At 43.7% G+C, this 23,770-nt stretch overlaps 1 protein-coding gene across 5 annotated transcripts; it reads left to right on the plus strand.

Annotated features, from left to right (window-relative positions):
* Positions 1-5,851: 5,851 nt before the first annotated feature.
* Positions 5,852-23,758, plus strand: PRDM4 (PR/SET domain 4). 5 transcript variants are annotated; one of them, XM_053406032.1, is made up of 12 exons: positions 5,854-6,449; positions 10,912-11,045; positions 11,531-11,707; positions 12,522-13,205; positions 14,345-14,494; positions 15,176-15,223; positions 16,285-16,403; positions 17,216-17,301; positions 19,200-19,327; positions 19,822-20,136; positions 20,895-21,063; positions 22,763-23,758. In XM_053406032.1, the coding sequence occupies exons 1-12, from the start codon at positions 6,439-6,441 to the stop codon at positions 23,073-23,075; spliced, it is 2,334 nt and encodes a 777-aa protein (XP_053262007.1). In that variant the 5' UTR covers positions 5,854-6,438; the 3' UTR covers positions 23,076-23,758. The 5 variants fall into 5 exon arrangements, with proteins under 5 accessions (XP_053262008.1, XP_053262007.1, XP_053262003.1 ...); XM_053406028.1 differs by having other exon boundaries at positions 5,855-6,449; positions 12,417-13,205; XM_053406029.1 differs by having other exon boundaries at positions 5,855-6,434; positions 12,417-13,205.
* Positions 23,759-23,770: the final 12 nt, after the last annotated feature.

Below are 23,770 nucleotides of genomic sequence, written 5' to 3' on the forward strand. Positions count from 1 at the left end.
AGCTGTGAACACACAGTGTTAACCATAATCCACATCTTTGCTGCAATTTCTTGAGAAATGCTGCATTTTGATGCGTTTCTCCCCAAACCAGCTTCAACCCAATTTGAAAACACAAGCCATATGAAGACATCCACGCCACCTCTCCATCCGCTGGTGTGGACAGACAAGTGAGTTGAAAACACAACCCTCTGGATGGATGTGTACAACACATCATGCAAAAGTTTGAAACACAGCAGAGGGAAATTACCTTGCTGCATTTTAAGGCGATAATGTGTACAAAGTCAGGGATTGTTTTGTATTCTGGTGTTTGTGCAACAGCTACAAAGGAAATATGGAAGCACAGTGGGCGGTTATGGGAAGTCCAGGAGGAGGACATGAGCACAAAAGCACTATCCCACTTGTGATCCCCAGTTACCGGTATTTAAAGGTATACAGCTCTGATACTGTAGAGAGTATACCCATACACAGTCTAGTAGTAGCTGCTGGTTAATAGTGCAAATAACTTAAGCTGGAGTGGGGCCATGTTCTCCAGACCTTTCAGCCAGTAGTCAATTGCCAGAATTACATTTACAGAATTTCATTATCATAGTGTAAACTCTTTCTCTAGATATTAGACGCCCTACTTCAGTATACACTGTACACTCACCTGCTACTCCTGAGCTGAATTCTAGCCCACGATTAAGATGATTACATTTTCCATTAAAAAAAGGTTTATAAATGTTTGCAAGAAAATTAATGTAAGCATAAAGGTGTCATCTTGTGAGATTAGAGAAAATGATATGGTATTCTTCTTTTTGCAAGCGGTACAAAGAAAATAGTCTTGAAAAGGTTTGCGGAGCGCTCTATCACCCCCAAGAAATGAAAGTAATTACTTTGGAGTGTAAAATGCCCCATTGGGCATGTCATCTCTTGCTTATGAAGCGTGGTGGGGGAGAGCAAGAACCGACTGTTCAGGCTGTAATATTGAAAAAAAAACCCCACAAGCAATTTCATTGTACCAGATATTAATCTGAACAAGGCTAGTCCTGTTTCAGAATAGGCAATACTTACCAAGGACTAACTTCTCTCTGAAGTTAGCAGGCACATTTCTGAGCAAATATGCATAGCATTGCATCTTGGCCCCCACATTCTTTGGTGTTCCTAATACCCTAGTTTCTTTTTTGGATGAAATCCTAGCTGTGCTTAACAAAATATGATGAGAGAAGGGAGGGCGATGAACTTCCCTTGCTTTATTTTAGTTTCACCATTCAACCCCTTTCATATATATATATATATATATAAATGATGTCATGGCTCAGTAGTGGCAGGGCACATGATTTGTGTGCAGAGGGTCCCAGTTCAGTCCCCAGCATCTCCAAGTAGCGATGGGAAAGATTCCTGCCTGAATCCCCAGACACGGAGATGTTGCCATCCAGTGCAGACATCTCAGTACTGAGCCAGCATAAGGCTGCTGCCTCTGTTCCTAATCCTAGTAAATTCTTAGCAGTGGAATCCTTTCACACAGCAATATAAATCATAATTAACTTCATCAAGCCACACCTGGAAAGAAGAGTAAATGGTTATTTAGTTGTTAACCAAAGTGGTTAAAGATAGGAAAGCTGCATTATACTGCAACAAACCGTTGAGGGAAGTAACATTTGATTCCTACTGTGCCTGAGCATTATTTAGCTGAGCAAATTCGCATTCCATACCAGGTAATTATGAGCTTTGGCAACAAAAATTCATTAACAGGGAAGGATCAAAGTATGTTGTTGGGAGCTCCCAAGTGTAAATTTTCGGATTTCCCTCCCTACTTTGATTGTAAATCTTGCATTTATTTTGTTGTTATATTTATCTTTTGCAATTTTTTTAAAAAAACCTTAATCAGGCTTTACACACAAAAAAATACACATGTTCAGGCCAACTTTCTGGAAGTTTTGCATTACACTGTACTGAATAGATCGTTTTCCTCATGGGAGAATCCAGGCTGCCCCTTCATTGATATTACAGCACACTTTGAGAATTGCTGCCGTTATAGGGAAAATTAACATGCCAACATCAGGCATCCCACCTTCCGATCATGGCATGGAAACCCCATGTGATGGTAGAGATCTGCACAGTAAACCAGGGTGCATATTGCAGGTGCCACATGGCAGAGCAGTCAATGGAGCATGCAAATACTGCTTCAAATGGCTACTGTAAGGCATAGACCAGAGCTAGCTTGGGTCATTTACAGCACAGTGCTAACCCTGTTTACTCAGAATATTGAATTCAATGTGGCTTGCTTCCAGGTAAATGGGGTGAGGATTGCAGCCATAGAGACTTCTGATTTAGAAAACAGACTCCCCAACCTCTTTTGAGTAAGGGGTTGATGTATTCCTCAAGGCAAATGCAGAGAGCATGAGATGCTCCTGCGTTAATTAAAGAATTGTCAATTTGTTGTTTATTGGGCTTGTTTATACACTTTTGTAATGTGTGTGTGTGTGTGTGTGTGTATTAATATATATTATTACTTTGTTCCCCACTCTGGGACTGAAAATATTAAATGAAAAGCAGGTTATCAGCACTCCAGATTCAACCATCCCTATTCATATTATGACTTTGTTTGCTGTATAGTGTTTTAACTCTGTATTTATTTGAGGAAAACTTTGTCATATCTATGAAGAAACCAGTGGAGGTGACTGAGAACAGGACCATCTGTGGAATGTGTAGGTGCACGAACATTTTCAAAGCATGATGATGCACTATAGGAAACTGATAGGTTGGCACCAAATAATCTGTTGAGTTCTGAAAATGTTTTGCTTTTTTCCTGTGTTTCCTGTTATAAGAGCAAAAGGTAGAGGTGCAGACAGCCGAATGCCTACAAGTTTCTTCCTGCAGTGACATTCTCCTCTTGCACTTCCTTTCAATACTGCAGTGGCCGCAAATTTATCAGATTACAAAAGCACACGCCACCACATTTTGCGAGATTTGCTGTTACGGTCTGGGAGAAATTTGTGGATTGATTTAAGTAGCATTTGCAACTTGCATGCATGTGTCGTCAACTGGTAGTACAGTAGGTGATTGTGTAGGTAGCTTGCAGTTCATACAACACCACCATGACGGCTGATTGCAAGAAATAACATGACATACTTTTCTAAGGATAGTCTGTGAATAACAATTTAGTCACTATCTTTTGAGTTGGTGTTTTAAATTTTGGCAGCTTTCTGGCTCTAAAGAACGTAGCTGGGGAAATACGATACTGAAACAGAATCTATGATGCTCCACCAATGACATCTTTGTTTGTAATGTGCAGGAACCTATAACAGCCTCTGTGAACTGAAGAATATATTTCTTTTCTTCTTACTACTGAGTGACAATGGATGACAAAATCACCAGAAACAAAAAGTAGCCTTTTAAGGTCAAAATACACATTTGATGTTAATGTAGCCCTGAGCATAAAGCTTAAAAAATTATCCTGCATTGCTTGTTCCAGCAGACTCCATCCAAGCTACCTTGGGCCTGGGAATTACCTGCTCTGATCTAGCAGGTAAGCAATAGGAATCCGTCTCCGTGCTTCCTGCAACAGACCACCAATGGCAGATTACCTCCTGGGGGAAATAACAGTTTGGAAGTGGGGAGTGATTTCAATGGAATTACAACAGGAGGGAAAGGGACTGTGTGATACAGCATTTAGTGTTGGTCTAGGAGTTGGGAGACCAGAGTTCAAACTCCCACTCTGCCATGAAGATCATGGGGTGACCTTGGGCCACTCACTGCCTCCCAGCCTAACCTACCTCACAGGGTTGTTGCGAGGATAAAATGAGGAAGGGGAGAACCATGTACACCTTGAGCTCCTTGGAGAAAAAGGTTGGATATAAATGCAATAAGCAAACAAACCACTCTCCATGTGGTCCCATTCCTGGTTGGAAATCCCGGAGACTCTAATTTTTAATGTAAAAACAGGACATGTTAAATGCATGCATACTTTCAAAGGTGATAAAAACTTTTATTTACCACTAGCTTGCTGTTTTATTATGTTCTCAAGGAAATTTTAGTACTGCCCACTCACAGTGTGTTACTACTGTCGTTCTGTTTCTTACTGAGGTATTCTATTTTTTGTTCATTATAGTGCATCTTCTTTTTATTATAAGTTCATTGGTTTCTGTTTTACTGGCAAGAAATAATTAATTAAGGTACATTCAAGTCGCTTGAGCACTCCTTCTGGATGAAAAGTTGGGGCAGAAATCAGCCAATATATCAAAGAAATATGCCTCTTCATTCGCTTAAGATGCAACATTAATGTTCCCCACCCCACCCCCAATCAGCACAATCCCATGTGCATCTAAATCAGAAGTAAGCCCCACAAAGATTAACAGGGTTTACTTAAGAATCTGAGAGGAGCCGTGCTGGACCACAGGCCCATCTAATCCAACATCCTGTCCTACTCCCCACTTGGCAATTCCCACAAAGGGAGCCCAGAGGCTATTGCCTCCAGCAGTGGAGGGAAAACACAGCCCACCATGCCCAGTGGCTGTGGATTTGCCTAATCTTTCAAAGTCGTGGAAGTTTGTAGCCATCACTACATCGCATGGGAGCGAATTCCATAGTTTTAAGTGTGCCAGCACCCGGCTTCATTGTGCGCATCTAGTATTATGGAGAGAAACGTCTCCCTACCCATTTTCTCCGCACGTCATCTTACAAACCTCCATCATGTCCCCCATTCCTTTCTTTGGATAATCAAGTACCTTTAACGGGCTCCCCTCCTCCCCGTCCCTTGTCCTGTTTTATTATTATTATTATTATTAAGGGTTTTCTTGTTTTACAGTGTAAGTGTAATGCCTCGTATTTTTTCTTCCATGTAACATTTTTACAAATCCGTTTCATTTGATGAGGCATTAGGGAGAGAAGAAAAAATAAAGAAAAGAAGAAAGGGGGGTGGTGGGAGGGGAGATGGATGGGGGTGGGGTCGGGTAGCGGTGTTTCTATTATGCTTAATGTATGTAGAGTTTGGTGTCAGCGTGCTTGTGTTGTTCACTTGTGTTCCTTTGGTGGTGAGAGAGGTTGGGGTGGGCCTAGGGTGTGATTGTTTGTTTGTGGTTGGCTGTGGTGATCTTTGTTTTCGTGTGTGAGTGAGGTGGGTGGGTGTTTTGGATCAGGTTAGCCATATTGATTTGTATGCTGTTGGTGGATTATTGTCGTCGTCCTGTAGGGCTGTGTATGTGATAAAGGGGAGCCATACCGGGGTGAAGGTGTCTTCTTCTGTTTGTCCCCGTGTCAGTTTCAGTTTATTAGTTAATTTTTCTAGTAGGGCTGTTTCCCATACTATTTGGTACCATTGGTCCATGCTTACTCCTGACAGGTCTCTCCAGTGTCTGGTTATGGCGTTTCTGGCTGCTGAAAGTAGGTGGGTTATGAGTTCTCCTTGTCCTGTTTTTAAAGAGCTCCAGATACCATACTCTTTTTCTCATGGGGAAAATTTTTCCATGCCCTTGATCGTTTTGCATTGCCTTCTCCAAATATATCGCTTTGGGGGGGGGGGGTGGAGAAGCTGAAGAGATCAGAGTTGCGCGAAGAAAATATCCGACGCGTAGTGGCAAATACACACAGGTTTTATTAGGCGATCACTTCCCTGTCATAAACTGATTATAAAATAAGCTGCAAGCTTATCACCCGCTTGCCTGCAAGCAAGCCCCTTCCTAGTTATGTGTGTGTTTTGAGGGGAGGTGTTACTTCCGAGGTAACTACGCTGCGCACTAAGCAGCACGAGGGTCGACCACCAAGCACGCGTATTACTAGCCGTCTCTGCTCCCCCACCCCGCTCGCTCGCCCCCGCCCAATCGCGGAGGAATGGAGAGCACGAGAGAGAGAGAAGCACTGCTGAGCATGCGCGAAGGTGCAGCGGCCGGAGAAGCCCTTTCTCGTCAGGACACAGCCGGCACGCGCAAGGACTCCTGAGCGAAAGGGCAGCCGTTGCAGCGAAGGGCGAACAGGCCAATCTAGAGAAGAGCGGCGGCGCGCGGGCTGAGGAGAGGAGGGGGGGTCGCTTCCTGGACGCGGAACGGAGCGGAAGCCATCGCCGTTCTGAGCACGGCTCCCCCTCCCTCCCCGCCCCGGCTTTTGCCAGCGCGCGCGCTCTCTCTCCCCCCTCTCGCGCGCCTCGTCCCCTCAGGGAGCGGCTGTTCTGTGGAGCTGCGCCATCTCCCCTTCCGGAAGGGGGCGCTGTTCCTTTGGCTGGCGCGCCGCGCCTCCTCCCATGAGGCTCCCCTGGCGGAGGCCGGGGCCTGCGCTGAGGTGGGGCGGGAGGCGGCCGTGGCCGCGGCGGCTGCTGCTGCTGCCTTAGGTCGATGCCTGCTCGCTTGCTCGCCTGCCTGGGGCGGAGAAGGGCGGCGGCTGAGCGGGGAAGCCAGATGAGGAGGCGGCGGAGGAGGCCGCTGCTGCCGCCGGGTCCCCCTCAGCCCCACCGGCCTCGCCAGGTAAATGCATCACAGGTGAGAGGGCTCACAGGTGCGTTTGTGGGGCCGAGTTTGCGCCGGTTGCCGAGCCGAAGTTGAGCCTTGGGTTATGTGGAGTGGGGTGCCTCTGGGCGCGTCCAGAGTGCCGCTAGACGGATAATCCCTCAGGCTGTAGAGCAAACGGCGATTTTGCAGCAGGCACTTGTGTCCAAGGAGGGAAAGTGCTCCAGAGATGGAGATTTAACGGGATAGTCGCAGCGGGAGCCAGGATTTCTAGCATGCTAAGTCTTGGGAAGGGTCGAAGGCAGGCATTGAAGCTCAGAGTCTGCTTTGCACGCAGATGCTTCCAGGTTCTCAATCCCTGGAGTCTTCAAGTGTTGGGGAGGATTTCTGCCTGAAACACATAGTGAACTAGGAGTGACTTGGCTTAAGGCAGCTGTGTATTTATTAAACAGCTTCCCAACTGAAGAGGATGGTACATTAAACACTGGGAGTTGCCAGGATCATATATGATAACATGGTGTAACGTATACGTGATACTGATGGGTTTGGTGTAGAGTAGAAATATGCTTAACTTTATTGGAATGCCAAACAAAAGGTGATAACTGATGCTCTTTTTCATTGCTGTAATATTGCAGCACTATGTTGAGAGACGAGGTGTGAGAATAATTAAAAGAATTTGAAAAGCAGAAGCTGGCAGTACAGTCATTCCATTTTGCCTGTTGGCTTTTTATTCACTGTAATTTCTAGCACTCTCCCTAGTCTGTATCAAGAGGTATGTATAGCTGGTTCTCAGCATGCACAACATGCTAAAGCACACAACACACTAAAGATGCTGTGCATTTCAGCTGTAACAGTGCCTTCCCACAGAGTGTTCACCCCACCTCAAGTTTCACAATCCCTTTTGGAAGTGCAGTCTGCTTCTCATATTTGCTGTTAAAGTTGTAGTTAAGTTGCCTGATTGATGGACTTGCTGCTTTGGTCCCTACACAGGGAGTTTACAAATTAGGTTGCACCCATGCCATGCACTTCAAGCACTTTTATGTCACTTTTACACAATTCACCATTCATTTTAAGGGTGGTGAAGGGAAAGAACGTCACCAGTAATGTACAGGAAAAAAATAATTGTTTTCTTAGGATGGCAATGGCACCCACCTGAGAGGTGCCAGAACTGAATTCTGGCGAGTTCTGGCTGAAAAAAAGAACTGTCTAAAGGCATTTATTTTTGCATGATTTTTTTTGCCTTATATTGCTTAGAGCCGGTGTTTTTCCCCCCTAGAAAATAGGTGCCGGTACTCACCATGAAGTTGTTACATTAGGTGCCACAGTTTTTTAAAAACAATAAAAAGGGTACTGTGTACCCTTGAGTACCCCCTGAAAAAAAGCACTGCTTAGAGCAGTTTACAACTTTCACAAGAAACAGTTCACCACTGGAAACAAAAAGTTCATTAAAGACATACAGTATGTTGGTGATGCAAACTATGACCTTAAGGCCACAAAAAAGTGATGTCTTAAACACTTTGTGGATACTGTTAAGTCATTGACCCTTGTCCATATCAGCAGTTTTGAAGAGTTGTGGATGGATGTGATACATCTTCATGTTTTTGTGAAGGCAAGTGCAGGGAGTTTTAGAGCAAACTGGAGAAAACTGTGTAGGAAACAGTAAGAAGTATTTGACTATTTGTCAGAATTGTCTGACAGCATTCAAAGGAAAGGTAAATATTTGTATTGAGGGGGTTCTTGCTTCTGTTCTCTTTTTAAAAAATCATTTCTTAAAATTTCTACACCAGTTGCTTCTAAAAAACCACAAAGCGGTTTACAAGACAATAACACTGAGAAAAAAATACAACCATACTTTAAAACACAGAGAAGTTAAAATACTAAAACAGATTAAATTTACCTCAGCTTTCTAAGCAACTAGAGTGCTTCTCTGTGTAATGTCTTGAGTGATTGAGCATTTGTAACAGAGTTAAATATTCAGTTACATGAGCAAAGAGATGGAAGAAGGAAAATAATAAAGTGTATGTCTAGTTAGGTAATAATTAAAGTTGAAAACTTTAATTAGCTGATTAATCAGCTTAAAATGAGGGCCAATTTTGTAATCGTTTTGTCTTGTAAACTCACTTTGTGTTAACAATTGATAGAACATTGTTTCTGATGTTGAAACAAACAGACAAATTCCTTTCAGTAGCACCTTAGAGACCAACTAAGTTTGTTATTGGTATGAGCTTTCTTGTGCATGCACACTTCTTCAGATACTTCAGATACTGAAGAAGTGTGCATGCACACGTAAGCTCATACCAATAACAAACTTAGTTGGTCTCTAAGGTGCTACTGGAAGGATTTTTTTTTTTTCGACTACAGCAAACCAACACAGCTACCTACCTGTTTCTGATGTGTTCAGGTAATAGAGGATGAAAAAGGAGAAAAAGTAAAGATGTCCTTTCCTTCTAGCGCTGCACAGTTATTTTTGTTTGTTGAACAGTAACTTCTCATATGCTTCATTGCTTCAAAACCTGTACAGCGGTACCTCGGGTTACAGACGCTTCAGGTTACATACTCCGCTAACCCAGAAATAGTACCTTGCGTTAAGAACTTTGCTTCAGGATGAGAACAGACATCGCCCAGCGGCAGTGGGAGCCCCAATAAGCTAAAGTGGTACCTCAGGTTAAGAACAGTTTCAGGTTAAGAACGGACCTCCAGAACGAATTAAGTTCTTAACCTGAGGTACCACTGTAAAAGAATATTAGGCCATTATGTGCGTTATACACCTGGGCTCCATACTTCTCAAATGCTATAAACTTAATTTTTACTGGCTTTCCCAGAAGGAGGAGTTGAATTGTGGGTAGTATCTAATTTCTTTTTATAACTGTTCTTGTTACGTTTTTATTGTTTTATTATTGTACACCACTATCTTATTTTGTAATATTAAGCAGTTAATAAATATTCCAAATAAATGCCACAGACCTAAGCACACTTAACTAGGCAAAGGTTCCAAATGAACCCTCAAGGACTTCTGTGTAAAAACAACAGGACGATACTGCTAGTGTTACTAATTTAGCTTGCAATATTTCTTAATCAGTATCTACACCTTGTTAAGCTAACTCCCCTACTATTCTATCATTCAATGATAGAATTGTTGCACTTTCTAACATGTAGAAAAAAGCTGTCCATGCAGATACAGATAATTTACAACTTGCGCTTATTTAATATACACACTTGCCTGTTTTGTGATGCAAAAATGGTGTGCATAGGAAAAAAAGAAATGGTACAAAAATGGTGTGAAGGGGGAGGGGAATTGGAGAGAAACAGGAAAAAACAGAATCTGCTCCAGAGGATTGAGAAACTCTTGGAGCAGCATGGGAGGTCACACAAGAAGCTGGAGGGGAGGAGGGTGAATTGGTGAAGATGGCCTCCTTTGCCATTCTGCTGAGGGAAGCCTTCATTAGAACCAAGTGCCTTTTGCTCACAGAAGGACATCACTGGACAGGCACCCAATATTAAATAAAGTGATTTCTAGGTCCTGCTACACATGCAACATTGATTATGCAAAAAACCCCGTACATCCAATGGCAATTGTATGCTGCCAATACAGTGGTACCTCAGGTTCAGTATTTAATTCGTTCCAGAGGTCCGTTCTTAACCTGAAACTGTTCTTAACCTGAAGCACCACTTTAGCTAATGGGGCCTCCCACTGCCACCATGCCGCCACCGCCCGATTTCTGTTCTCATCCTGAAGCAAAGTTCTTAACCCGAGGTATTATTTTTGGGTTAGCGGAGTCTGTAACCTGAAGCATATGTAACCTGAAGCATAAGTAACCCGAGGTACCACTGTATTGATGATGATTTTAGATGGCTGAAAATTCTTTTAAATAAATCACAATAATTGAACTTGTGAGCTTCTCATAGCCATGTGGATGGCCACCATGGAAAATATGTTGGACTAGATTAATCTTTGGTCTGATCTAGCAAGGCTTCTCTTAAGTTTTTGAGTTGCATTGTGCTGTACGCAGAAATGTTCTGTATAAGTAAGTTTTTTTCTGTAGACCTGATATACGTCTCTTGATTTATCCTGTCAAACTGTGCAAAAACAAATATTGTAAAAGTCTAGAGAAGAAATCAAAATATTAATAATCTGGAATCTTTTACCATTTAAGAACACAATAAATGACATGCTGAGGCTTGACCTAATCCAGGGATAGGAACCAGCTGCTGTGTGATTTGAGTTCTCATCATCCATGATCACTGGACACATGCTGGGACCCAACAGCATCTGGGGGGACCCAACAGTTCCTCATCCCTGATCTAATCTCTGTGGGGAATGGTTTGTAAGCCCCTTGAGAACATAATACCTTGTTGCCTAACTATGTAGTGTACTATTTGCAGCAGTGAATGTATGTATATTAAGTGGAAAACTTTGGGCAAGATAAGGAGCAGGTCTGAAAACTTGCTTGGCTGGAATTTTATCTGCATGTGTTACATGTTTTCTTTTGTCTAGGATGAATGAAATGAGCCTGAACCCTGTAGGGATGGAGCAGCTGACGGCTTCCTCTGTGAGCAATGCCCTGACTGTCTCGGGAAGCCACTTAGGGTTGGCTTCCTCACCAACACACAATGCCATACCAGCACCAGGTAACATAGCAAGCTGAGTGGGGGGACACCTCTTTTTTGTGTTATGTATATCTTTGTGCTGTTTAGACTAGGGGAAGTTGTGTAGCTGACCAGACCTAGGAAAGGTTGGAGGCCTGCATTCCTCTATTCAACAGAAGTTGCTCTTACTTTGGTCCTTTGTCTCATATTATGGTGCTCCTGCCACCAAAGCTTGGCATCTGGGGATCCTGGTGGCAATTCCACATACTTGCAGTTATATGAGCATTTTTGAAATGTTACCAAAAATACAATGACAACCCACAGTGCAGAGTTCTGCTGTGAAGCAACTCCCAAGACTAGCAGCAAAGGGGGTGAAAAACTATTAAAAGAAGCTTAAGGAGCATTTCCCCCATTGTGGTTAGAAACCAATACTTTCAATGATCCTCCTCATTTTAACCCTCCCCCCATGCTTCTTCTTAATTTATTGGCAGTATAATTGCATTTTATTTGCATTTTGTTTCTGCTAGGATTACCAGTTGCAATTCCAAATTTGGGGCCCTCCTTACCCTCTGCTCTGTCCCTGATGCTTCCAATGGGCATTGGGGATCGGGGAGTGATGTGTGGAATACCAGAGAGAAACTATACCCTACCTCCACCGCCATACCCTCACCTGGAGAGCAGCTACTTCAGACACATTCTACCTGGTGAGTAGTGCGGCTAGGTGGAGACGTGTGTTGAGATTGAAGTCTTTATTCAGCAGGAAGGTTTATGGGAGAACCTCTTGCAGGGGGAATGAGTAATAATGTTGGCCCTGAAAGCCCCTGTGGGTTAGATGGCAGGATATATATTTCAGGGCAAGGGTTAAAAACTTGGTAAGTTAAGGAGGTCTCTCCCATTTTAAAAAAAAATGTTTAACCATTAGTCATAAAGAGAAGCAGGCTTTTCGCAGAACTGTAGTTGTATGCCTTGCTTTCTTTTTCTCATGGCTTGAGAAATCTTGGAACTGGATAGAATTGCTATTTGTTAGTCTTAACTTTTTCATGATTTGGGGTTTTTATTTATTAAATTTATATCCTGCCCTTCATCCCAAAATTCAAGGTGGCTTCAAAGAGCAACAGCCTCTAGAACAGGAGTAGACAACATGGCGCCCTCTGCATGTTTGGACTACACTCCCATCGGCCCCAGCAGGCACTGCCAAGTGATCAGAGATGATGGGTTTGAAGTCCAAAACACCTGGAATTCAGCATGTTGGCTATTAGAGATTTAGAACTGTTGTACATATAGATTGCATTTGTACATATAGATTGCTGTTAGGTTCAGTCACTTGAAACTTGACTTTTTATTGCAAACTGATCCTCTTCTCACTTTCTCTTCTCTTTTTCTCCCTTCTCTTTCTTTTCTCCCCTTCTTCAGGTCTTTTATCTTATTTAGCTGACAGACCTCCACCTCAGTACATCCACCCCAACAATATAAATGTTGATAGTAATCCAGCTTTATCTGTCTCCAACAACCCTTCAGGCCTAGATCCCTACCAGCCCAATGGAACGGTGGGTCTCGAACCAGGCATTGTCTCCATGGATTCCCGCTCAGTGAACACACACAGCACCCAAAGCTTGCATCCCAGCGACAGCCATGAGGTAGCTCTGGATACCACAATCTCCATGGAAAGTGTTTCGAGGGTTACCAGCCCAATCTCTACTGACAGGATGGCTGAGGAACTTACAATGGGTGATGTGGCTGGAGATCATTCACAGATTGCAAATGGAAGCCATAGTCATGAGCCTCTAGCTGTGGATGCTGTGGGTAGCAGCTTAGCCACGGACACTGTAGGTCATAATGGCGTCCTCCCTATTCATGGTAGCAGCTTGGAGCTTCCTGTTGTTATGGAGCCTGACCACATTGCAGGCCGTGTCAGTGGTCTATCTGACAGGACACTTGGTGACTCCATTCATGCGGTGGCCATGAGCAGCAATTCTGTGAGTGTGGCACTTTCTACCTCACACAACCTCACATCCCTGGAATCTGTCTCCTTACATGAAGTGGGTCTCAGTTTGGAGCCTGTGACTTCCATAAGCCAGGAAGTAGCCATGGGACAAACTCATGTGGATGTCTCCCCGGACAACCTTTCCTTTGTGCCGTCATCACTGCAGATGGAAGACTCCAATTCAAACAAGGAGAACATGGCTACCTTGTTTACCATATGTGAGTGCTTGCCAGTGTATGCTTGCCTCAGTCTCTGGGTATTTTTTTTGCATTGCAAGGTAGAAGGTTTCTTGCAGTAAACGTATTTACTTCTGGTGGCAGATTCTAGCAGAACCGTAAAAGAAATCTTACAGAAGTTGGGGAAAATTGGGCTAAATCTTACATTGTACAGAACTGTCATTTAAAGAAACCAACACTTTGGTGTTTATTTTTTTTCCTTTTTTTCATTCCCTCACATCTATACATACAGGCTCTAAAGTGAATGCAGCTCAATTGCTCTTTGCCCTCCCCTCCTCCCCCTCCTTTCTAATTGTCCCAAGTGTTTTCCCTGCTTACATGTTTGTTTGGTGCTTTGTTATCTTCATTATTAAAAAAAGAACACCAGCCCTGTTTCCCTTTTTAGCACTTATTTATATTTATTTGGAGACATTCCTAGCCACCCTTCACCACAAAGGCCCAGGGCAGGTTACAATATTATCTTGCAAAGTTAAAATCAAAACAATTTCTATCAGACTAGAAGACAATAGAAGTAGGTCCCTTGAAAATCTGCTCTGCCCAAAGAAAGGTATAAGGTGGTTTCCTGTTTGGTGGACCCTTTTGTCAGTTAGTGCTGTTGGGCTAGGAACTGGAAGAAAAACTTGATCAAGTTTGTGTGTCTTGACTTTTAAGTGGCTATGTTCCCACAACAGGCTTTCCTCTAACTAAAACTATGTCTATTTGTAAGCACCCTTCCTTGTGTTTCCCTATCCCTGCTGCACATAGGAATAATTCACCTCCAACTGCTACTCAGAATAAAGAACCTGTCTTTCCATCACATTTTAATTTCATGTAAATTGGTCTTGTCCATGCAGACCTATGGTAATTATGTGTATTTCCCCCCTCAAATAAATAAATTAAAAATTGAGCAAACCCAACTTCTGCAATATTTTCTGCCCTGGTCACTTGAAGGCAATTTTTAATTTCCACAAAGAGCTGGGCAAGTCATTATTTACAAATGTGCAGTATTAGGGGGAAAAAGCCTGCAGGCTCTTTGCGTTAACTATTTGTAACTTGACTTTTTGTATTTGTGACACCCTCATCTTGGCTGACTTGCTACAGTAACAATATCCCCAATGTTCTGTGTCCTCCCTCAACTGCAGGGTGCACACTCTGCGACAAAGCCTACCCATCTGATTGTCCAGATCACGGGCCTGTGACCTTTGTTTCAGACACCCCAATCGAGAGCCGAGCCAGGCTTTCTCTCCCGAAACAGCTTGTCATCCGCCAGTCTCTCATGGGAGCCGAAGTGGGTAAGGATACTGTTAACTAGATTTTTATGAGGTGGGGTATGGTTGATTGGGGAGAGAAAAGGAGATCCCAAGTGAATAAAAGCTCATATGGTAATAGTGGAAAACAAGATAATTAAAAGGTGGCATTTGGAAAGAAATTGGGTCTGGGCAGTTCATTTGTAAATGGGTGCACAAGACAAGAATATCTGTTTTGTGGTCAGAGAATGGTGGGAGGTATTTTTATATTGTGCCAGTGCTTATTATTAAGTGATTAATGAGGAAAGCAATAACATTGTCGAGACTTGTTGCCTAGATCAGGAGTGGCTACACTGTGGCCCTTGAGATGTTGCTGGACTACCATCATCTGTGACTCTTGACCATGCTGGCTGGGGCTGATGGGAGTTGGGGTCTAACAATATCTGCTTCCCCACCATGTTTGCATTTTCTTATGTAGAACAGTTAACCTAGCTGCAGCAACTATTATATAGCCCTACAAAATTTTAGTGCCTCACAGCTCCTTAAGGAAGGTAGTTGATATGGAGGCAGGGGTAGATAATTAGAAGGTCAAGAGTCTAGCAGCAAGTCATTTCACTCCCACTCAGTGCAAGATTCTTAATAGGTAGTATTCTCTGTAGCGTATTTTTTATGTCTGCAAAGCTACATTAGTTTACACTAATAGAGATTGTCACCTTTTCTCTTCAGGTGGGCAGTATTGTCAGTTATCAACATGTCTTGGATCTTCCTCCTTGGGTATGGCCAGTAGATAAACTTTGGCAATGAAACTCTGACTCAATCAGTTAGTGGAATTAGGCCTGGGCATTCATAGAAACTTATTGGTTGTATTTATATCCATGTCTTTAAATGTTTCACTTAAGCCCTGTGACGTTATATTTAGTTACTTGTGCTTTTGAAAACGCAGCTCCAGATCCGCTAAAGTGGCAACTTTTATTTGGCCTAATCTTCTCTGTTTTGCAAGGGTTTAATTATAAACTCAAAGATAAGTCAGTGGGAGGAGTGATGCTTGAGTCTAAAACTGCCACGACATTGTTGCTGCAATGCTCATAAAGGGCTTGAAAGCCTTCAGGCCAATGACTTTCAAACTTTATATCTTCAGGAGACACTTTCTGCAATGACTAACTTGTTACAGAAATCTTGTATGTCTCTTACGGCTTTCAGGAGATCCTGGAGTATCTTCTAAGAGCTTACATTCAATTTATGTGCCACACCATCCAGGTCTGGTGGGTTTATCTTCTTGAACTGATAGTATGACCTATCTCTCTCCTACAGCAGTACATTTGGAACCCCTTTGTTGAAAACCCTCTGCCTTAAGGCATCACTCTTTTGGAGTGAGAATTAACAGCCCGGACAGAGATGTTTAGTGGAGTAACTGGGGAGATTATGGAGAACCTAGTTATTCTAACTGTGCAAAGAATTGGCAACCTGAGATGCTTGCTATATTCCTGGCTGCTTCCGCAGTTTCTGAAATAAAAATTTTCTATTTTTGCAGGAAGTGCCTTGAAAACTTAAATGAGCGCAGGAGGTCAGGACCTCACTTTCACAACTCGACTGAAAGTAAATGATTTGATATTAGAAGAAAAATAGATTGATGCAGTGATTAACAGTTGAGCGTACTCCCAAGAGTGTTATGTGATAGTAGTTGTTCCTGTGACTATCTCATTTTGTAGATGCTTTCATGGGCTGATGCTTAGCAGTAGTCCTCTGAGTGCTATACAACATTACATCTTTGCAGTGGTGGTTTTGGAATTTGTTAGGTGTAATCAGTGGGTTGTTGTTTTTAAACCTGTTGGCAGGTGTGTTGGCTAGAGAAACTATTCCTGTACGCACTTGCTTTGGACCCCTCATTGGGCAGCAGAGCCACTCCATGGAAGTAGCAGATTGGACAGACAAAGCTGCCAATCACATTTGGAAGGTCAGTTTGTGTTGTCATGTCCTCCTCTTCATTATTGAACCTTGTGCAAAAAAGACAACGTGGGTTTGCCTTTTCTTTTGTGTGCATGCACAAAAAATGGCAACATGACATTGGGTATGGTGAGAAAAGTGGCAAGTTACCTGAATTAAGCAGTATCTGTATGTATAATATTCCATTTTCAGATTTGAAAAAGTGCTTGAGAGACTTGCCTTCCTTTTCCCCAGCTATAATGCTTCTCTTAAGAAATATAATGTTCTCTTAAGAAAGGTGTGTGGAGCTTTTGGCTCTCCGAATGCTGAACTACAACTCCCATCAGTCCCAGCAAGCATGGCCAATGACTAGGGAATTCTAGTACAGCAACAGCTGGAAGGCCAAAGGTTCCCTACACCTGTTGAAGGCTTGTCTGCACAGCAGGCAAAATTGAGTTTACCACTATGGGCTTTATAGCTGCCTCGTCCTTCTTTCCTTTCATCCTTGTGAACTGAAGCCCTGTCAGGGAGCTCTAGCACATAGCGCCTTACAAAGGTTCAGATCATGGCGTCTTGGAAATCGGGGTGGGAGGGAGAAAGTGCTTCTAGAAATGAAGCTAGTCTCTTATAAAGGATGGTCCATAGTATGATGGCTTCATGCTTAGTTTACCCCACCTTTTTAGATTGTTTCCAGCACTTAAGAAATTTGCTAAATGCTCCTGTGACTTGCTGCAGGAAAGTCCTGGCTGTAATATTTCCTCCATGCTGCAGCAGCGGCAGTCTCTGTGGAGAGATTTTCCAAACATTTCAACTGGCACTTCTTTCTTACTTTTCTCTCATCAGATGTACCACAACAATGTCCTGGAGTTCTATATCATCACAACTGATGAAAATGAATGTAACTGGATGATGTTTGTGCGGAAAGCCAGGTGAGAAAACGATACACTTAGACAGGGTTAGGTATCTTAGTGGAACAGTCATATTGGTATGATATGCATTCCTCCATGTATTGTATCAGAACCTTATCATTCTATCTCTCTTTTCTCTGCCCCCATTTTTACTTGAAATAGCACTCTTGCTTTCTTTAACTGCTTTAGTCCAGGCATAGGCAAACGCGGCCCTCCAGATGTTTTGGGACTGCAACTCCCACCATCCCTAGCTAACAGGACCAGTGGTCAGGGATGGTGGGAATTGTAGTCTGAAAACATCTGGAGGGCCGAGTTTGCCTATGCCTGCTTTAGTCCAATATTTTGGACTCAAAAGTGTAATTCTAGAAAACTTGTTCCAATCATACATGTTCTCATAGAGCTACACTGGTTATCAGATTGTTTCTGGACCCAACTGAAAATGCTGTTCTGGCTTTTGAGACACTATCTGAATTTGGGGCACTTAGAGCAATGTAACTTTTAGGCTTAGGGACAGCCTTGCTGTCTGGTCCCTGGGACTGTTCCCAGCTACATCCCCGACTTGCCTTGCTTCTCACCCTCGAGTGATTTTGTTGACTACATTGTATACTTGAACTCCCATGTCACTTATATAAATGGAGGATAGAGGTAGGGGTGTGTTTGTGTGTGTATATAGAAACTAGCCTACTGTAGAGAGGTGAACTTTACATTCACTGCTCTACCCACTCTTGACCTACCACAGGTTCCCAAAAAGAAATGCAACCCTCAGACTGAAATAGGTTCCCTGCTGAAGGTTTAAATCATAATAATAAAAATAATACTAACACACCACACTGGCAATTTCAGCTCAGGTTCACCTTTCATGCACACAGGTGTGAGTCAGTAACTATATATTACAAGATCCCAAGCCCCTTTGTTGCCCTGACATGTCCCAAAAATATGCCAGCTCTGGGGCTGGGTTAGTTAATACCCTCCTACTGTGATCAAATGGAAGGGGACAGAGACAGCTTCCCCTCCTGCCTTGGTCATAGTTGGAAACGGCATAGGCCGTGGTGCAGTAGCTCTGCTATGGATTCTTCACCCATTCCTCCATAAGATTGCTCTGCCCTTCTTTAGGCTCACATAAACCTTTCACCAGTACAGTAGCACCTTGGCTTACGTTACCTTCGGGTAACATAAATGGCAAACCTGGAAGTGTTTTGCTGCATGCGCATGCACAGAAGCAGTCCCTCCGGTTGCGGAAACCTCAGGATCCGACTGGAGCTCCAGAACGGGTCCTGTCTGCAACCGGAGGTACCACTGTACAACTAACTAATTAACTTTCTCCACTTCTAAGCTTCCGGCTGTATTGTTTGGCACAGATGTTCGTGGCAAAAAGGGTCAAATGTTTTGGTGCATACTCAGCAGACTTTCCTGAAATAGGCTGCAGTGAGTTTAGATGCAAGTTGCGGGGAGTAAAATATGCAGGGTGTCAAAGACATAGGATCCAGGAGTCCAGAGGTGGACATTGGGAAAGCTTAAAAGTAAAACAGTGACATCTGAATCTTGCAAGGGAATAATGTGACTATTGGTCATCCTGCCTAGAGCCGTTGGGAGTTGGAGTCCAACAACACCTGAAAGGACACACATTCCCCATCCCTGTGTTCTACAGAAGCTGTCTGCTCCAGAATGGAAGTCACCCACTGTGTAGACCACTGGATGGAAATGAGTAGTATTACAAAGCTGAATTTCAGAAAGGTCCACAGCTCCACTTCTTCATTCAGCAGAAATATTTTTTTCCTGACAGCTACAAAAGTAGTTAGTTACTGTTTTGAATTAGCTTGTACTAAGAATGTTAAGCATTCCAGAAATATTGATAGGAGAATAAATATAAATAGTATATCACATTTAAATTGGTTTCCCCTCTTCCCTGCATATAATAGGAATCGGGAAGAACAAAATCTGGTGGCTTATCCTCATGATGGAAAGATTTACTTCTGCACCTCACGTGATATCCCTCCAGAGCATGAGCTTCTATTTTACTATAGTCGAGATTATGCCAGACAGATCGGTAAGCAGTTTGATGCATTTAATTGAATGTATCCTTTAGAAAGCATCCACTTGCTTTCAGTTTGCCTCTTATCAGAGCTATGTTTGAATGGATTTAGCTCCATATTGTTAATTTTATTCATGCCCAGAATGTGGAATTCTAATTCTAGGTATTTTACAAAATGTTTGCCAAGATGGGTTATTTTGGAGGCTGGGAAGCTCAGTTATGAGCTTTGAAGCTTGTGCAACATCAGTTACCAAGGAACAGAAACTCTGTAATGCCCAATTTGCACATTATTGGCTTTACAGCGCTATCTGACCATTTATTTGCACAAAGCTACAAGTTTGTAGCTTTGTGTGTGCCTTCTTTTTAATCAGGATTGTTTTCTTGTCTTTTGTTCCTGTAAAATGCACTGAATAAAAAGGGAAGACCAGTCACCTTAAAGCAGAGCCAAGCTTGCAAGTATACGAGAGCTGTGGTGCTTGAAACTCTCAGATCTTGTTTTTGCGTTAAAGGTGTTCCTGAGCATCCTGATGTGCATACTTGTCACTGTGGAAAAGAATGTGCTTCCTACACAGAATTCAAGGCCCACCTGAGTAGTCACATCCACAGCCACTTCCCCAGCCAGGGGCACAGCACCAACCATGGACCAGGCCATAGTAAGGAGAGAAAGTGGAAATGCTCCATGTGTCCTCAAGCTTTCATCTCACCGTCTAAGCTTCATGTTCACTTCATGGGGCACATGGGCATGAAGCCACACAAGTGTGATTTCTGTAGCAAAGCCTTTAGTGACCCTAGCAATCTCCGTACACACCTCAAAATACACACAGGTAAGTGAAGACCTTAAAGTTCTGGAGTTGATAACGTGAGACTTGAGCTGCCTGGGTTGTTAAGAACTGTATTGCTGTGGACAAATTTCCACAGGCAAACTCAGTATGAGCGCTCAATATAGACTGTAAATTTGTTTCTGAGTGACTGGTTAATTTTTTATTAGCATTCTTTTTTTGCCTTTGTCAGAAAGTCCAAGGTATTTGGCAGCATCTGTGGGCTGCAGTGTCTCCTCCTTCCTATCAAGCCTCTTTCACTAGAAATGAACATTGTATGCAAAGTTCCAGCTGTTGCATTCTGTGCCCCAGAGCCCAGCTTAAAGTCCCCTGCACAAAATAGAAAGAACATATGGAAATGAGCTTTATTATCTTGCTTACAATGCCTTTTCTGTAGATCCTTCTATCCCAATTTACCATTTCTGTTCAATACGTATTTGACTAAATGCTCCATTTTTAGCCTTTAGCCAGATTTGAAACATTTTTCCAAAGAGGAAACACAGGGAGCTCATGTGTTATGATGGGAAGGACTGTTGTGTGGCACTGTGATGGATCACACTGGGTGTAGGATGATGCAGTGTCCTGTCAGTAGTAAAAAGTGAGGAGAGCTCAGGGATACATACTCCCTGTGAACATGCAGCTGCCCCACATAATCATTCCTTGTTAATGGCAAACGGTGCTGGCTTAGGTTTTAAAGTGTTCATACAGTTATGTAGAAGGAACAATGTAAAATGGTCTTATACCCCTTGTTTAACTAATTCCAGGTCAGAAGAATTATCGCTGTGCTCTCTGTGAAAAGTCCTTTACCCAGAAGGCCCACCTGGAGTCTCATATGGTTATCCATACAGGGGAGAAAAACCTCAAGTGTGATTACTGTGACAAACTGTTCATGCGACGGCAGGATCTCAAACAGCATGTGCTCACACATACGCAGTAGGTACCGTATTTTTCGCTCTATAGGACGCACCTTGTTTTAGAGGAGGAGAACAAGGGGGAAAAAATCTCCCCCTCTCTGCCCAGCACCCCTTCAGCGAAGCGGCAGGAGGCGCTGCGCAGAGAGGGGGAGATTTTTTTTTCTTGTTCTTCCCCTCTAAAACAAGGTGCCGTTCAAGGTGCGTTCAGTCGCCTTCAGGCGGCTACCTTCAGGCTTCAGTGAAGGCAACCCGAAGCCTCCGGAGCGCGGTGGGAGTTCCCGCTGCGCTCCGGAGACTTTGGGTTCCTTTCGACCTGCTCTTTGGGGCTGGCGGGGGGAAGAGCAGGTTGGGGAGCAGCGGAAAGGCACGCAGCCTTCCGCTGCTCCCTGAGCTTGTGGGCTTGGCGGTGGGGGGAAGCGCTGCCTTCCCCCAACCGCCAGCCTCAAAGAGCTGCTCGGGGCTGCCAGGGAAGCCCGGGCTCCCCCCCCCCAAGCCCCAAAGAGCAAAGCCGCCGAGACAACGAGCGGGATGCATCCCGCTCGCTGTCTTGGCTTCTGCCATAGCCGCAAGCAGCCTCTCCCTGCCGGAGAAGCTGCACGCAGCTATGGCAATACCTCACCTCCCGCAAAACCGCACAGGAGCCGCCCACCCTTTAAGAAGTGCGCGGCTCCTGTGGGCTTTTCTACGAGGAGGGAGAAGGGACTGACGGGCCGCGTCAGTCCCTTCTCCCTCCTGAGAAAAGCCCGCAAGAGCCGCGCAGAGCTTGTGTGCGGCTTTTGGGGGCTTTTCCTGCGTGCCTCCCCCCTGCATTTGCTCCATAAGACACACACACATTTCCCTTTACTGTTTAGGAGGGGAAAAGTGTGTCTTATGGAGCAAAAAAGAAGGTAACTTGCAGGGGAAAGATAATTTAGAACATCAGATTTTCTTACGCACCTCTCCTGCACAGAACAGAGGGAGTGTGGTTGTTCAATTGTGCTGTGTCTTTACACCCAGACAACGGCAGCCAAGTGCCCAAAGCCTCTCAGACTCTGTTCACAAGGCTGCCTTCGCACAGGAGGGCTATCGCTGCTCCTGGGAGAAAGAGGTAGCTCACCTGTGCCAAGGCAGAGGTGGTTGAGGCAAGCGCATGGACCTGCCTTGGCATGGGTGGGAGGAGAAGTCTAACAAAGCCTCCACCCCGCTTGTGCAGGCTGGAGGTGGAGCTGTCTTAAGACTTCTCCGCTGAGGGGCAGGCATCCAGGCGCCTCTTAATAGAGGAATTTAAATAAGCCACTGGTGCCAGAGGGAGAAGCGAGCTGTACCACCAGGCCAATACAGCTTGTTCATCCCTGGCTTCTCTAAACTGCTCCTCAGCAGAGCAGTTTAAAGCCCCAACTCTGGCCCTGTGCGGGCTCCATTAAACTGCTCCTACCCCCCCTCCACCAGCAGAAGGCAGTTCAAGCAAGGAACCAGGGTGGGGGCAGCCTGTTCCCAGCACTGGGAACAAGCTGCACCGTCCCCAGCCCCATGAGGTGCTGGGGTGAAACCACCTCAGCTTCTTTGTTAAGAGAAGCAGCAGTTTCACTCTAGTGCCTCACAGGGCTGGGGCCAATGCAGCTGCTTGTTTCAACATCACTGTGTATTGACATGGAAACCAGATCAATAAGTAGTTTTTTTTTAATTTATCAGTCCACATTCAATCGTAATTACAAATGCTTATTTTCTTCCTTGTTTAGGGAACGCCAGCTTAAATGTCCCCAATGTGAGAAGCTGTTCTTGAGGACAAACCATCTAAAGAAACACTTAAATTCTCATGAAGGAAAGCGGGACTATGTCTGTGAAAAATGCTCCAAGGCTTATTTAACAAAATATCATCTCACTCGTCACCTAAAGATCTGTAAAGGACCAACCTCCAGTCTCTCAGCCCAGGAAGATGACGAGGATGATTCTTCAGAGGAAGAGGAATTGATAAACTCTGTAAGGAGTGACACCTGTAGGCTTAATACAAACATGTATGTGACAAATGACGCACTCTCTTGCCACAAATAAGAAATGGAGGACTTAAAATATAAATCGACTCGACTTCCTAAAATCATGTTTATTACACTACAGTGAATTTCTGGGCAAGTACCAGATCTCATCCCCTTATGAAAATGGTGTATGCACTCAGAGGTTTCCAAGAAGGGTAAAAACAAACTTATCACCTATCCACTTCAAGTGTGGAAACTGCTACTGGTGATTTGGTTGAAGTGCAATGCATGACTTAAGAAAAACTGGCAGATACCTCTGTATTCTAGTCAGCTGCTTGGAACAAGAGCAGATACCCTCATTTACAGTTAATAAATTTGATTTGTATGCCTTCACAGCAGAACAGTGCCCTGACTCCTCCCCCACCCCAAGTGATGTATACATTAGTTTGGGCTCAATATGAACTTACTTAAATCAATATTCATTGTACACCAATGAATTGCCCATGTGTTAAGACAATTAGTATTTGCAGATGATACTGTTAATATACAGTATGGGATCAATACAGGAAAGCATGCTTTTAATGCAGATTTGGTTTTAGCATGAGCCAGCAATTTGCTGTATATAGTGCCATATGGTATTACCTGTATGGTTACTAATAACCATGTATTTTGGGGAGTTCTGCTGCTAATATATTTATGGAATGAAGATTCATTTAAAATCTGTTTCCTTATGGAAAAATTAAAACACTGCTTTTTAACGCATGCATTAATTAC

This window comes from Podarcis raffonei, chromosome 10, assembly GCF_027172205.1.
Source record: "Podarcis raffonei isolate rPodRaf1 chromosome 10, rPodRaf1.pri, whole genome shotgun sequence".
Classification (NCBI taxonomy): Eukaryota; Metazoa; Chordata; class Lepidosauria; order Squamata; family Lacertidae; genus Podarcis; species Podarcis raffonei.